This window comes from Erigeron canadensis, chromosome 4 (assembly GCF_010389155.1).
Source record: "Erigeron canadensis isolate Cc75 chromosome 4, C_canadensis_v1, whole genome shotgun sequence".
In the NCBI taxonomy this organism is placed as follows: domain Eukaryota; kingdom Viridiplantae; phylum Streptophyta; class Magnoliopsida; order Asterales; family Asteraceae; genus Erigeron; species Erigeron canadensis.
The window spans coordinates 25,364,743-25,382,286 of record NC_057764.1 but is presented as its reverse complement, the minus strand read 5'-3'; the positions used below and the strand labels follow the sequence as shown (position 1 = coordinate 25,382,286).

The window sequence follows — 17,544 nt, the reverse complement described above, 5'->3', positions numbered from 1 at the left end:
TGCATGTTGCCCCCTTCTTCCTTACCATGGCAAGTGTAACATTCGAGAAATTTGACTCTTTTTTTTTTTGACCCGTTAGTTTTGTGTACATTTGATTAATAATGATCATTTACTCTATATATGATCGAGTTTGGCTATGATTTAATTGTGTTCAAGGTGAATATGCATTTTATATATATATATATAATGATCATTTTTAGTCAAGTTGTGTTTACATAATATTCAAGGTGTTTTATGAGATCTAATGGTCGTTAATGTAACGGTCGATTGCTAACTTGTGGTGTAACTAGATTGATTAAGTAAATGAACTATCCATGGGCCAACCCATATCCTAGACCCATACCCATGACCCAACCAAAGTCTTACACCTCTCTCCCTCTCATTCATTCATTTTCCTTATCTCTCTCTCTATTAAATGCAAAAGCATTTAACTCTCTTGCACTCTCCTCCTTCTCTCTAAAATTAATACATCAAATTAAATGTTTCAAACAAGATTTTGTTAGGGTTATTCATCTATATCATCATCTTATCAACATATCAAAATTTGGGTTTATAAGTGCAAGAAATCATCCAATTCGGGTCATTTTCGGGTTTGACACTTTGGTGGAAGATTTGGTAAGTTAAAACTATCTCATATTCACCATTACATGTTTATAATCATGTTTCTAATCATATTCAAGTGTTTTCGGGTCACGAATTGAGCCAAAAGTCGAATTAGGGTTCTTGTTGCTAAATGGGTTAAAAACAAATTTTTCTTGTTAATTTGATAATGGGTCGAAATGATGAAGTGGGTTATGCCCAACCATGTCTAAAAATACTTGTGTATACCTTAAGTGAGTCTTTTTCCCTTCAAAAATTGGTTTAGGTCGACTTAGGGTTTTGGTGTTCTTGGTGAAGTCTTGGCCGAAAATCAACATCTAATTGATGTTATGGAATGAAATTGTGGGTTGGGAATTGTTTACCCACGTCCATTTATGTGTGTTTGAGCTTCACAAAGTCGAATTTGAGGTTAAGTGTTAGTTTTGGGGGTTCATGGGTTGGTTTTGAAGGTCTTGGGGTAGTGTTTGGCTCATTTGGGGGCTGCTGGTCGACCAGGTGCAGACCTGGGCTTGCTGGGCAGTAATTCCAGGCTGCGGCGCAGTGGCTGGGCAGGATCCTTGACTGCGGCGCAGTGAAGAAACACTGCTGCGCAGTGAAGAAACACTGCTGCGCAGTCTGTTACTGCGGCGCAGTTGGTGCCTTTATTTATTGAAACATTTCCTAGCTCGACTTTAGTTATCCTAGGATCGTCCCGACCTTTCCGAAATGTCCTCTTATGACCTTATTGGTGCTCTAAACAAGACAAAACATTCGTTCAAAGTCGTGAGTCAGTTTTGGAACCAAAATTGAGATTTTTAACTCAAACTATATACATATATATACATATATCTTTTGATCCGTAAGTCCTTTTTGGACGTATGACCTATCGTTGAAATCGTGGGAGAGTCTACTTTCTCATGGTATAATCCTTTTGAAGTAAATCCATTTTCATTTCTAAAAATGTCTTGTCAAAGTGTCTTGTTCTTACTCGGAAAAGTTGTTTAAGCGTTTGTGGGTTTGTGACTCGGTTTAAACTTACTAAATCAACTTGTTTAGGGTTATAGAGTTGACTTTGATGATATTATGATATACATTCATAGGTTGTGGACTCGTAGCGGTTGGTGAGCGTTAATAACCCTTTGTTAACTCGTTATTGTTGCTTGGAAACCAAGGTGAGTTTATAGCCCCTTTCTTTACATGATTTTGGGGTGAAAAGTGTACATCGTGTTCATAGTTTAGTTTGATCGTTATATGTTCCTTTATGTATGTCATCAAGGTTGTATGGTTGTTTGGCTAGTTTATCAAGGTTATATGCTCGTTTGAATCATGAATCAAGGTTATATGATTGTTTGGCTAGTGTATCAAGGTTATGTGTTCGTTTGAATTGTGAATCAAGGTTGTGTGATTGTATATGTTTGTATCAAGGTTATGGGGTTCATTAAATGATCCAATCAAGGTTTCAAGGCTTGGTGATCGTTTAACGATCCCAATTATGAGATCATTTAATGACCCAATCAAGGTTTCAAGGTTGTGTGATCGTTTATCGATCCAAATCAAGGTTTCAAGGTTTTATGATCATTTAATGATATAATTATGTTCATATCAAGGTTAAACGATTATTATCCCGACACTTGTTTCTTATAGTCAAAACCTACGAACTCACCAACTTTATGTTGACGCTTCTTAGTACGCTTTTCAGGTAATCAAGTGAATCAAAGACGTGATGGATGATTGAATTGCATTTGATATGATTGAGCTTGGACTTTGTGGATCCGTGATTCATTGCACCCGTTTATGGGTTATGCCTAGGATCGTTAGCCATCATTTGGACTATCTCTTTTGTAAACTATTGATGGTGTTGTGCTCCTTGTGCATTATTTGATCCTTAACTTGTAATTGTACTTGAATTATGTATGGATTACTCAATCCTTGAATGCATTTAGTACCTCTACTTAATTTCCATGTCACGCTGAGCTTTTCTACTAATGTCTCAAGTTTCCGCCTTGTTGGGATGTTACAGCAAGTCTTTGTAAAATAACTCTGATAAGAAGAAAAAAGAAGACGTTAAGAAATCGTTGTTCACGTGTAAAGGTATGCTTTGGATTTACAACATTTTTCACGTTTACTTTGTATGGACTTTTACTCTTTTAGTCCTCCAAGTTTTCGAATTATATCTTCGGTATATATCTTACATTTATTTTCACTATTTTAATATGCTTATTTAAAACAAAAATAATTTACAATTTCCATCCCTGTAGTTTGTACAAACCTTCACGTTTCATCCTTAGATTCATGAAATTACGTTTTTCATCCCCAGCTTTGACACTCTGTCAACACTTTTGGTCCACATCACCAACAGGTATTAAAAATGGTTAATTACAGTTTTAATCAAGGGGTATATTTATCATTTTATCCTTATTTTTTAATACCAATAGTCCAACACCCAACGATACCAGATCTAATCAAGAACATATATTTATACGTATTTATGTAAATATGTAATCTATATATGTAAATATGTAATCTATATATTAAATCTATTCATAAATCCATCTACCATCGAATGATTTCACCATCAGATTACACCACCATATATTATAACCTATTTAAAATCAATTCGCGTGAACAGTACCATTCTTGTCTTTTACTTTCGTTTTAAGTTAAATATATAATTTGGCAGAAAAATATAACAGGTCATACTTGGTAAGGCGGTTTGTGTCTAAGCCTGTGGGATAGGAGTTCGTGGTTCAAAAACCCTTTCCTTTTTTCTTTTTTTTTTGTTTTCCTTTTGGATTTTGCAGTTTGCTCTTTTCTTTTTTCCTTTATTTTTTGCCCCCTCCTATGTATACTTTTTCTTATCTGCCTTCTGTTTGTTTTTTTTTCCTACCCCTAACCTTATATAATTTTTTTTTAACATTTTTCTTATACTTTTTCTACACTTTACATTTTGTTTTTTTATAACTTTATAAAATGCTATATTTTTATTCAAATGTTATATATATATATATATATATATATATATATATATATATAGGGTAGAGATTCAGAGAGAAGGTTATTAAGGAGAGAAGGGAGAAAATGTTCATTTTTAATTTTTTTTATCTTGTTTTTTAGATTTTTTTTTCCTTTTTTTCACTTTTTATATTCTTTTTTTAACTAATTCAATCCATAGAAAAATTTAAAAAAATAAATAAAAATAAAAATTTTCTAACCCGAGTTAGTAAGTTATACATGTAAGGAAACGGTACGGGCTTCGCCCTTAAGGATATTAATAAGGGGTAGTTGGTGAGAGTGATAGGTCATAGAGGGTGATAGGTCATAGGGGGTGATCGTTGATGGGGTGATCTACCTAACGGGCTTCGCCCTTAGCTATTATGGCTCCGCCATAAGCCGAGAGGCTTCGCTTATAGCTTACGAGCTACGCCCTTTGAAAAAAAATATTTTTAAATATTTTTAAAATTTTTTATATTGAATAAGTTAATTAAAGAGAGAATGAAAAAAGTGAAAAAAAGGAAAAAAGTTTAAAAAACAAGCTAAAAAAAATTAAAAACGAATCTTCTCACCCTTCTCTCCTTAAGGTACCTTCTCATTTGATCTCTATCCTATATATATATATATATATATATATATATATATATATATATATATATATATATATATTATGTCTTTTCCTCTTTTTCTTTTATTGCATTATATATTCGTTTTTATATTTAAACATTTGGTTTTTATATCTTTTTCACATGTAATATTTCATTTTTAAAAAAAAATTCATTTACTATTTGTATTCTCTTTTGTTTTTTTGTTCTTTTTATTGTTTTAGTATATTCCTTTTGGGTTTTTTTTTCCCATACATTTTGTTATCCCCGGCCAACGGCCGAGTATAACACTAGTAAGTAATCATATATAATAAAAAAAAGTGAAAAAACCTAAATTAAAGCGTGAGATTATACCACCTCATTCCCGTTGATCTCGTTTTCTTTTCAACTGTCGTTTGAATCAAATCTCTATTTTGGTACAACAAGGAGTTTACTATGGTCAGTAAGTCCCCACGACCACCTTTATAAAATAGCCTAAAAAATAAAAATCCTCGAAGATAAGTAAATTACACTTGTCATAATTTAAAATTTTTATTATTTTTTTGAAGATTTTTAGGATGTCACTATTCTAAATTCAATATAATAAGAGGATTAATCACTTCCCAATTTCTTAACTATGTTTTTTTTTTGTAAAGTTCGTTTCGATTCAGACGTGCTGGAGGCAACTTTAACCAACAAATCGCTGGACCTCCAACTCCCTCCTCGTGGAAAATACCTTGAGATGAGAAACCCAAAACTTGGACCTGAAACCTTGGGAAAAACTCACCTCCGAGACCCACATAGTGGATTTAGAAGATACCCTGGCTAACCCACCTAAGTGGAGTTGGTTCAAAATTTCTTAACTATGTTGTTTTCTCAAAACATATATTTTTCAATTAATGGAAACATTTTAAAACTTCTACGATTTTTTCTAATCTATTTCTAACGACTAATTATCTTTAATTTCTTTTATTATTCTCTTATTGAAGTTTTAGATTGTAAAATTTTCCATCACATTATGTTCGGGTAATGGTACTAAATATGAAAATGAATCAATAATCACTAATGAATCATCTTTAAACTTCTACCATTGTTATTGGTCAAAAAAACTACATCGACTGATTTAACCTTTTTATGCAAATGTTGGGTTGGAAAAGATTTCAATTCTTTTAAATTGCATTAACCAGTAAATGACAAATAGGGGAGGTCCCGGCTTGAGCCCGCTTTCCGCCATTTCACCCGGATATAATTAACCTCGTTGCTCGGCTACTTGTTCAATTATGATTTTAACGATACATAAGTAGACGATCAAAGTTAGCCCGGATTGACTTGAAGAAAATTTGTCAATTGAACATCTAGTCAAGTCAGCTCAGCTGTCTTTGTAAAATGAGAACCATGAATCACATCTAAAGATACAATATTCACTTAGTAGTAGATAGATATTATGATTTTTATTAAAGTGCTTACAATAACCATTATTCATCCCCGTAAAGTAAAAGTCATATATAAACACACAATTGTAAAATCATGCATACGAAACACATATATTCGATCATTCGAAGGATGTGACACCATTTCTATCGAAGAAGCACCCAGAAGGACCGCCCTCGGGAAATAATGCTACCTTAACTGGAGTTGCTGCACCATCTTCGACACTTAGTATGCCTCTGTTATAGTTCAAATCTGTTTTGACAAAGCCTGGACACACCGAGTTTACGCAAAAGTTTTTGTATTTCTTGGCCAAAATCCTTGTATAAGCATTCATGGCTGCTTTCGAGAGGATATATGCTGACATAAAAGTAGGCCACCCTTTGGGTTCTAGCAATCCGTCTTTGAAATCATTCAGAAATGCATCAAGCACTTCATCTATTTTCTCTTCTGTTAGGTCTTCAACAATGCTTAAAATGCCTTTAGCCCATTCATTTCTCACATTCTGAAACATATAGACAAATATATGCACTACCTCAACATATGAGTTTCCAATAAATCAGTTAAAAAAAGCAGTTTGCTTGTGGGCGTGTGCATAATGTGATTTGAATTACGTACCTTTAACTTTCCCATGGACGATGAAACATTAACGATCCTTGGGGAATCTGATGATTCAAGAAGAGGGGTGAAATTCTCAATCATTCTCTTTGCTCCATAGTAGTTTGTTTGTATACATTGTACAGCCAACTCATGACTCTCCGTCAATATCTTTTTCCAATCGGTCATATTTATGGTATTCTATATCGAAAGAGAAAATCACCAATACCCTCAGATATATGACAAAAAACTGAATACATTTCATCAAGATTCCTTTTGTTTATAATCCTTTTGTGTAATCTTTTCCATACATATTAATACAAAGAGACTGTTGAATGGTAAAAAGAAATCAATAAAAATAAGCCTTACTTACATAATAGTTTAAAAATGTCCACCTAAAGTATGTATCAAATCAAACTGTTTTCTAGAGGAGTAGATGTTCCAGATGGGGATGTTAAATCACTTGCCTCTTTACCAGGGGTTGCTGAAGCCCGCAAAGCGTCTTCATCTGCCATAGCCCCACCGATCGCAGAATTGTTAACCTATACATGATGCATTCGAACTAGTAAATTTACTGCACAAGCGGATAGCGCACGATTGCAGAGGATGTATGATGACATAAACTTAACACAATGGAAAGTATGAGAATTTGTAACGCTGGAATTGGTACAGCACACTACAACCTACCTTTGCAAGACAACGTACAAAAAAAAAAATAAGTCTCTTTAGTGTCTATAAAACTCTATGTATCTATTAATTTTATTTTTCTTAATGTATTAGTTTAGTCCTAAAATAATGGGTTACAGCCCACTAGCCACCTGCCCTTTAAAGAGCGAGTTGGTGGGAGCAAAAGCATATTCAACCAGCCAAAGTTTCTGAGATCTCACCGCCAGGTAGGGTTGCTTAAAAGGAAAAATTTCTCTATGGGACTAGACATTTACCCTTCTTTTTAAACTAATAGAACGAAAAGATAAAAATTCCCGCTCCACCCTAGACCTTAATTCCTGGCTACGTCACTAAAACCAATTATATCAATATGCTATTCCGTATATGAGTTGCAAGATTTGAACAACAGAGTTGTGAAGTAGCATACCAAGATATCAAGCTTTCCAAATTGGTCTTTCACAAACTGAGCCAAGGAAGCAACACTAGCTGGATCACACACATCAAGCTGATGAAACACAACAAGATCGCAAATACCGGTCCCTTTGAATTTCTCGAGTGCCGCAATCCCTCTGTTTTCATCTCTGGCAGTCAACACTACTTTGACCCCATTTGAAGCCAGTTGTTTGCAGATTTCGAATCCAATCCCTTTGTTTGCTCCTGTTACCACTGCATATCTACACAACAAATAATATGTATAATCATATATTTGACTATTGTATATATATAGCTTATTTTTCATTATGTACCAAAAAGGTTGATGGATGAACTATTTTTAACATGCTAATACCTATCTTTTACAGATTCTGACATTCCTAAGCGTTAATGATTTTCTTGATTTTTCTTATATGGTTTTCTTTGTTTGTGAAAGATCATAAAAAAAAAATACAAAATGGAATACAAAGGAAAAGAAGAACTTGAAGATAGAGCTCACAAGTCTGGTTTCATCAAATTAAGCCACGTATAAATTAAGTTATTTTTGACCTTTGACTTTTGCCTCTATTTTGATTTTTCATGTAAGTCCAAAGTCTCGAATAAAAGAAAAATACTTGTTGTAAAGCCCACTATATTAAAAATGCTGGTTTGATTTAAAGATTTATATAGGGGCCCAAATATAAACAGGCTAAAAGCCCAGCTATAAAGCATACTACAGGACCTCTTTGCTAACGATACATGATTACATGTAGTCCTTTTTCATAAATCTGTCAGATGGTCAACTGTTTAAAAGTTAAATTAGATTTTGTCCATCTTTGTTTGCTTGTTTGTTTTCTAAATTCTAATTCAACTTTTTGTGCCTTAGTGAACGTATATTGTTTTTATCTAAAACGATAACTGCAACAAAATGATTTGTTTTGTTTTTTTTTTTTACATTTTATTTTGTCAGATTACTACCTGTACTATATAAGTCTCAGATTACAAATTTACAATGTTGTTTTCTTCTTTTTGTGGTCGACATTCACCAAACAATACACTGAATTTCATGTCACCATGTAATTAGTTAGATTAATTAACTAATTTTGGATGATGTACATGCTTTTTAGCCTTTTAGATAGAAAATGTGATATGTACAAAGGGTTAACTATATAGGAATGTATGTAATTTATATATTTTTCTTTCTATTGTGCGAAAAAACTTTCATCCGGTTCATTATATGTAATTAACCTGCAATATTGAATAAATCATGTAAGAAATCGGCTGGATGCTGACGTGACACCGTCTAGCATCTGAGACGTGGCACAATGAGTAACCCCACATCGGAATTTAGCCTGTTACTTACACGATTCGTTCAATTTTGCAAGTTAATTACATCCGGAATGATAATATGTTCTACACAATAGAAAAAATGTGTACAAGTTACATATATATCTCAAGATACTTAACCCATTAACAAAAGCTCTAGCTTCAAAATGCATCTGTTTTGCTATGGTTTTTAAGTAAGGCTCAAATATCAGATATATTGTATAAAGGTAATGATGTATTAACCTAAAAATCAATTTAAAGTCTTTATCATATGATAAGTGTAATAACGATCCTTCCTTTGAGTTTGCTAGGAGTTCTGCTGGTAGCGGACTTGTGAAATTGTTTCCTATTGAGTTGTTATAATTAGAAGACCATATAAGCATGTTTGCTACCCGTGCTTATAATATGATTTGGGTACCTAAAGTCATTATTAGCTTCCGAATACAATATAATTGGTAAGCATGATACTCGTATATAATTTGCATAGCCATACATTGGTTAGTGTTTGATAAACTTTTTGACTCATACGGAACTCGGTAACCCTTTGAGTATGGTTCTTTTAATTTCATGATTACTAAACCTCCATTCACAAAAGTCTCAACATACCCTAGTATCAAGGCTTGTCAGAATACACATAGTACAGTAAATCAATAGCACTCAATTAGTCATTGGCTTGATTATAGGAGGCTAGTCACCTAAGTGATCAAGAAAGATGTTATGAAGCCTTTACATAGTCAAAGATTAGCCGATTAGCTATAGGAGTAATAAAACTAGTTTATACATTCTGTGACCACTTTTAATTACGGGACAAAATATGATTAAGATTTAAAATTTGATTCACAAGCTATAATGCTTAATTTTCCAATTTATGGTTAATGGTCTATAATATCAACGTATTTTTCATTTCTTATACGAATTGAATATCTTAAAAGTAGCTAACATAGATGATCTAGTAAAGATCTTACAAAGCTAATATTGTATGGTACAAACTTGATCTTACAATTATACAAAATCGTTGGTCCGATTAGTGGACAATTAAACACTTATACAACAACGTAATAAATATTAAAGTTACAAATATATAATTCTGTTGAACAATTAGACAAATACTTTCTTACAATGTTTGAACTTTTTTTTATAAACAAAATTCACTTCGGGGTATGGTCACTTGTCAAAGTCTTAATTGATAATTGCAAGTAGTGACAATTGCGACTCATACCTTTGTGTCCTTTTTGTTTTATCCTAAAGATAAAGAATATTTCATACTTGAAATCTTCTAAGGGCGCATTTAGTTCACATAATGTTTTTGGAAGAAATAGAATCTGTTAAAGGAATTCAAATCTGATGGAATGAAATTTGACGGAATGTTTTTCATTTTTTGGAGATTTCATCAAATGGGGGAATGTTTACATTCCAACGGAATGATATTTTCTTCATCATTGAACAACCAAACACGTTAAGAAATGAAATTCATATTAATAATGTTGTAAAACCCGTGTATATGACTTAAAAATACCAGTTGGAAATTGAAATATTATTTGGGAAAAGTGAGTATGGGCTGTAATGCACTTAACTTGGGTGAAAAACCTCTAACATATTAATTGTTTAATATTTTGAATAAATGTTTAGGCCCCATGTTTTTTATGTTTTAAAAAATTGTATGTGGAGGATTTTTCATCCAACTTAGGTGACTAACAGCCTCATATTCTCTTCTCCCATATTATAATTGTGTAGCTTAATATATACATATGTCGGGTATATACATGTGTCGGGTATATGGGTTTGAGCTGGGCTTGAAGAATTTGGGTTTGCATCTAATAGTCTCTATTCCCCACCCCACATAAAAAGTAAACCGGCCCTAAAACATTAGACCTGAACCCAGCTCAAAAAGTCAAGTTTCGGCTTTTCATGTCGTCGTCGTGTACGAGTTTTTCTTGCCATCCTTTGTAAAAATCGTTTAGTGCACACATGTCACCCATCTCGATAAGTGGATCATGTTTCTAAGTTTATTGAATGAAAGACTATTACTTTTAAGATTTGTAAATTGATTTTGTGGGATGAAATAAAAATAATAATGATATTGTCAAAGACTCAAAGTCGTTAATAATATAGTACTTGATTATGCTTTGTTGAGTTTGTTCAAACATTTACCCCAACCGCCAACACAGTGGGTCAACAACGACACTATAAGAAGATTGTAGATGTTCATGGTTCATACCATTCGTCCCACTAAGATTTAGGAAGATTATGGGGCCTCACACAATAAATTAACTTCAAGAAAGCTTTCTAATTTAGAGGAATATTACAAAAAGTCATGACTATGACTTAATATCTATTCGTTTCCATGAAATCAGTATGTATGATTTTAGGTTTTAGTTGTATATGCAAAAATAAATAGGGTTTTGTTAGTGACAGCCTTTAGGGTTGTCAGTAAAAACTAATTGGGTGCATTAAAATTTATACCTTGCTGTTAGAAAAATCAGGGGACTGTTTTTAATATATAATGTATAAGTTTTTAAGAATGTAATATGCAAAATCTCTATTATAAATAAAAGAGGATTGTTTTTAAAAAGTATTTTTGGAGAATATTTGATGTGGCAAACTTAAAATTGTCTATACATCTTATTTTTTAAAAAGATGTTGTCATATTACAAAAAGTAAATTTCTTTTAATTTAACAATTTTTTTTAATTTGTTTTCTTTCCTTTCCAATTGTTAATTTTTATATATTATTTTATCTTACGTATCTTTTACTCGCATTATCGCAATCGCAAGTATGGTTCTTTTATTAGTAATTGTACAATGAATCTTAACATTGTCGACTCTTCGTTTTTTGAAAACCACTTTTATATGTGTATTAATTCAAGTACCCAAAAGTTTCGAATATACAATATGTACCGGCGTTTTGAATCCTTCAAATGATTGTTACTTTAAAAGTTTTATTAAATTCGATATCAACATCAAAATTTACCTATTACAAATATTTTTATCTTGTAATTATAATAAAACATGTTTTTAAGTGTCCGGATTAAATCCGGGTTATAATAATCGGTAACCCTCTAGTACAGTGTATCATTTTGGATATCATGCCCCTCACCCTGTAAAAGGGAATCATCGTGATGACTCATTGAACAAAAAGCTGTAAATATATCGTATGGATCTAGTGTAGAAGTATGGTTAATTTGCGTTTAGAATAAATTACTATTATCTTAATAACATGAAAAAAAATAAATTAGAGTATCAGATGGATAAGAAAAAACATCTTAACATATATAGGATAATTATTATCATTTTTTTTTTTTAAATTTAGGATAATTATTATCTGTATTTCCCATTATAGCTCAATGGTTGAGCACCAGCTTTACATGTTAAAGGTCTCGAATTCGAGACATGAGAAATACATTTAAAAGGAATTTCACAAAAAGTTCTCCAGTGAATCAGGTTTGAGTCCTGCAGAGGAGGCAGGGTTTTACCCCAATTAAATGTCGTGCCTTCGGGCGGTTTAGTGAGGGCTCTCTAGCGCGGACCCAGTTAAAACAACGATCCTCTGTTGCAAGCAAATGATCCACACCTTTCAAAAAAAAGGATAATTATTATCTAGTAACATGAAATAAATCAAATCATAGGGACTAAAATGTAAACATTAAAAAAAAAAGTAAAAAAGATAGAGATTACTTTTTCTACTTCTTTATAAGACTATACGCGCGCGCGCACACACACACATATATATATGATATTAGAAGAAAACAAAATTAATTTCATTACGGGTATTATAAGTATTTTAAGTAGATATTATAAGTATTTCAAATAAATATATTTAAATTTAAAATAGTAATAAAACAGAAAAGCATTTTGAGATTACTTCAAAATATTAGGACAAATGGTATATATAAATTGATATATATAACTTCCATTGCCATACATATAAAAGATAAAAGAAACAAAAAGAATAGCCATGCTTTTCGTGATCATTAGTGGCCCCCACAACCCCTATTCCAACCCCTCTCTTTTCGGTGAAGTTTGCCGAAATCCACACCTTCTCTCCTTCGGCGTAACACCGGCTGTGGTGTTACTGTTCGGCCGCCGACTCGGTCAATTGGTTTGCCGAATAGCACTCCTTCCCACTAACATATATAATGCTTACTTCGACCAAATACTAAGTTGAGTTCCCAATGTAATAACACATTTTATGAGTTACTAACCACATTCAAATCAAACATATGAGGATGTTCTCTTAAAGACTATTTTTAATGAGGTTGTTTCACATGATAGTATTGATTAAGAGCGTTTTATTGAGTTCCAAAACCATGTTTTTATGGGGGCTTTAGACAAAAATATCAAGTGTAATCTTATTCACTTCAAGTGTAGATTTTACAATATATTTATTAGATGTTTACATATATAATGAACATCTAATTTATTATAATATATATATATATATATATATATATATGTACTTTCGTTATAACATTATTTTTATTGTATGTCATTTACGATAAATTAACAATAAATTATGTGAAATATATAATAGACCGGTGTAACGCATGAGTTTCACCTAGTTATATGTATGAAAGTAGAGGGTAGAACATGAAATATTACTCCTATGTCTTCTTCCTCATTGTTACCGCCGCTGGAAGTTTGTTGCCGGAAAACTTAAAACTCACCATACAAAACGCAAACAAACATACAACACACACACACATATAATATATATATATATATATATATATATATATATAGATATATATTTCAGACAAGCAAATAATTATAATAATAAAGAAAAGAAAAGAAAATAAGCTTCCATCTCCGTATTGCCCATCACGGAGCAACCTAATACGTGATTGAATACGGTCAAATACGGCCCAGACCCAATGGTGTGGACCGTATTCAAAGTCGAATACTAAGTGATGCTATGTATATTGGGGGTGTTCTAAAGTGATTGGTTATAAATGAGTAGATCAGTTGTCATCACCAACTATGAATAATTTTCGAGACTTTAAGATAAAGTGAAAAGTCCATCTTTCCCACATAACAAGGAATAGTTCGATACTTCCAAATTTTAGCTTTTCAACCTTCGAAGATTCTTGATTTTTGATAAACATCTTTATCATATCCTATCACTCCTTTTTAGTTCTATTAAAATAGACTTATTGTAACATATCCTAGTAAATATGGGAAATGATATTTCTACAATAATATTTAGTCATTTACAACAATATTGGTATTATACAGTTGTACACTGTACAATAAAATTTATATATTTATCGTAGATGCCTAATTAATGTTGTAGCAATATCACTCCCCATACTAGTATTCTATTCATAGATTTGGCTTTGCGACTAATTTTTTCATTTAACATTTTTCTGTTTGGTGAAGGACATTTAAATATGCAAGATAATTCAGTTCAATTAATGAGTTATGTATGATTCAATGATTAATCATACGGGGCCTATGTAGTTTTTGTTTGTTTTTTTTTTTTTAATTAATGGGTGAATTAATTACGAATATCAAGTGATCCAACATTTCAAATAGATTTTGAATTTAAACCCTTATCACTTATTTGGAGGAAAAACTCACCTAGCCTATCCCAATTAAATATATGTGATCATCTTTAAAAACTCACTTAAAATCTCTTGTGAGAAAACAAATTTTCTTACCATTAAACTATTTGATGATGGTTGCATTAAGATTCTCATTTCAAGATATTTTCCATGAGCAGATAGTTGGAGGTCTAGCAAATCATTGGTTAAAATTGTCTCTAACACGTCTGAATCGAAACTAACTTTACAAAAAAAAAATAGTAGTAATTTTCAAATATATATATATAAAAGCTAGCATATAGAAAATGAAAAGGAAATATAAAATTGGATTTGGGTAACGATATATTTAAAATTACTACTAATATGTTATCAAAAAAGATTATATGAAATGGTGCTTTATAATTAAAATAATAACCCCTTAAATTCTTGTTTAGTCAGAAAACACATTTGTTTTTACTACATACGATTAAATATACTAGAACAACTGATACTTTTTAGAATTGTCAACTATGACTGTTTTAAATAAAGTAAGAGGTTTTTTTTTTTTTTTGTCTGACAAGTTCCGGTAATCTCACTCGCGTTACCGGTCCGAAGACATTACGAGTGAACCTTCGTAACCATGAGGATACTATTACAAGAATAAAACTTATCATCTTTAGACAATGGGTTAAAAACTTAAAATAAAGTAAGACTTTGCGTTAACAATGTCTACCATGGGCATAAGCCCCGCATAATAAAGAGTTAATTTTTTTTTAACATTTGTTTTTTCCATAGTCTGTTTACTTCATATGTGGTCTTTATATCCACCAGGCAGGATGCCATCACGATAGTTTACAGGGAAAATTCCCGGTTAAATCACCAAACGGCACGACATCTACGACATTGAATGCCATTTGGGATAAAACATGTGTCCCTTGGATTCGAACCCTAGTTGCCCATGGAACAAGCTTTAATTGGAGGTTTGAATACCACTAGGCTATCAACCCATTGGCTATCAACCCATTGTTTGTACAGCCAATCCGGTTGCCTAGAAAGGAGGAATGAGGGTGCTTGTGGTTGTTCGTTGGCGGTTCCCTTTCGGTAAGGCTATGCCTTTTGTACGCCAAGAATGTGTGTATGTGATTATGAACTATTCTAGCCATCCTTCTCCCTATTTATAGGGGGTTCGTGACTTATTCCCCACGTAAGGTTTTTATGGGTCGTGTATAACTCTTCCGGGAATAAGGGATTTGTTCTGATCTTCTTTCCTAATATATAGGATTCTTGATAGATACAAATCCTTTCCTTGTTTACCGAAAGTATAACGTACCCTTCGATCGTACCCTGGGTACTTGCACCTGGGTGGGTACGTCATCAAGCCCTCAGTCTAATAGGGTGACTCTGCGAGGATCATCGTATTAGACTCTTATCTGCCCTTCATCTGCGCTTTGTTTGAAAGTTCATGCAAGTGTAGGGTCGTTGTTGGTTTTTTTTTTTTTTGGAAAGTACCCTCGGTAGGTTTGGGGTTTTTAATTTGTAAGATAGTGGGCGCGTATCTCAAAAACCGAAAACGTTGATCGACGACTTCTCTTTGGAGTGGTCGTATAAATATCTTTTTGTGATCAATATTGGTCATAATTCTCATCCGATCAAAATCGTTTGCTGCTATTTGAGAGAGATTCTTCATCCTTCAAAGGTACGATCTTTTTCTTTTCTATCTCTTCTTTTTTAAATAAACCCTAGATTAAATGGCGAAACGTGGTATTGCCGCTACAAAATCTGTTGTGGATGCCGACACCCTCAGGGATTTTGTTGATCAATTTTTCCCTGATCGTCATTCATCTTTTCGATTACCCACCCGTTCTCAGAGTGTCTTAAAGCCCCCGGATGGGTTTGTTAGTATTTATGTGAAAACTTTCACTATGGGAAACCTAAGGTATCCGTTTCCCAAATTTTTCCTTGAAATCTTGAAATATTTTAAGTGTCACATCTCCATGATGCATCCGCTAGGCTGTGCTAGTATAATTGCTTTTGAGATTGTGTGTCGTGCTTATGGTGTTGAGCCATCCGTTACTTTGTTTAGAAAGTTATTAAGTGTTTCCGCCGCTGGTGACTGGATTACTATCACCAATAGGCCTGGTATTGAATGTGTTATCAAGGATGGAGTTGACATCCGTGATTGGAAGGATGAATTTGTTTTTATGCACCATAGCTTGTTTCTTCAACATTGTAAGTCTTTGTATGAGAAAAATAGACTTAAGGTTCAGAAGAAAGGATTTTTTGGTGATCCCATCCCTGATGATGATTGTGGTGAGATTTATGATATATTAGAGGAAGAGGGTTTTGTTGTTTACCAGTATCCGGATGGTATTTTGTTTAGAGCATGTCTTATTTCTGTTCTTGCTGAAGGAGATGAAGAATTTAGTGGTATGCTCCTATTGTATGATCTTTGTACCTTCCCTGCATGCTTTTTCATTGTGTCTTTATTTGTTATTTGCAGAGATGTCTTATCTGAAATGTGTGAAGAAGGGTACAAAGGAAGTCTCCCAAATGCCAAACCCCAATGCTTTTGATGGTGGTGGCAGTTTTGGTGAAAAGACTGGTGAAACTGGTGAAGTGGTTAGTCGTCCCCCACCTTTGCTCCAAGCTATTGATGTTGATTTGATTCCTGATGCTGGTAAGAAAATTGTCAATGTTCTTCCCCCTGGTGGCTCTATTGGTGCCCGTTTGAAGAGAGCTAAGATTGTTGCTGCTAGTGCTCATGCCACAACTGATGACATTGAAGAAGGAAATAAGAAGCCTCGTGCCTCCAACAGAAAATCCAGGAAAACTGCATCTCCCAGAAAAGGTAAAAATGTTTGTCCTTCTGCTGTTTCTCTTTATTGCATTATTTTCTTACTTCTGCCTTTGCTTTTATTGTCTGCAGAGTTTTATGAGTCGAATTGGGTATTCAGGTCCCAAGTTCCCAAGCATACTGCCGATGAAATAAGGTCAATGGAGCCCTTGGAGTTCTTGGCCTTATATGATGAAGACTGTGATGCTCATAGTACAATTCTTACTGAGATGCGCTTCCTTTTTGAAGGTGTTGTGAAGGCTTTAAAGGGGAGTACACACAGGGAGTCCTTGTTGAATGACAATGTTGTTGATTTAGAGAAGAAGTTATCAGAGTGTAGTGAAGATGTTTCTATTGTTGATAAGTTGAAGGAGAAAAAAGCCCTTCTGAAGTCCCAAGAGTCCACCCTATTTTCCAGGAATGAAGAAATTGCTAAGCTGAAAACAGAATTGCAATCAAAGTCCATTGAAAGTGCAAGAGTGTTGTCCCAATCTCAGGCTGACAAGTTGTTGATCGAAGACCTTTTAAAGCAGTTGCAAGAGTTGAGAGTTGACCGTAATAGGGTGATATCAGAATATGTCCCCTTTGTGTGCAGATCTTTATTGGCTAAT

The 17,544-nt window shown here is 33.2% G+C and overlaps 1 protein-coding gene across 1 annotated transcript; it reads right to left on the bottom strand.

The window, feature by feature from the left end:
• Nucleotides 1-5,561: 5,561 nt before the first annotated feature.
• Nucleotides 5,562-7,743, bottom strand: LOC122594910 ((+)-neomenthol dehydrogenase-like). Its single transcript, XM_043767197.1, has 5 exons — nucleotides 7,633-7,743; nucleotides 7,273-7,519; nucleotides 6,647-6,721; nucleotides 6,201-6,380; nucleotides 5,562-6,087 (listed from the first exon to the last, which is right to left on the bottom strand). The coding sequence occupies exons 1-5, from the start codon at nucleotides 7,653-7,655 to the stop codon at nucleotides 5,707-5,709; spliced, it is 906 nt and encodes a 301-aa protein (XP_043623132.1). The 5' UTR covers nucleotides 7,656-7,743; the 3' UTR covers nucleotides 5,562-5,706.
• Between the last annotated feature and the right edge of the window lie 9,801 nt (nucleotides 7,744-17,544).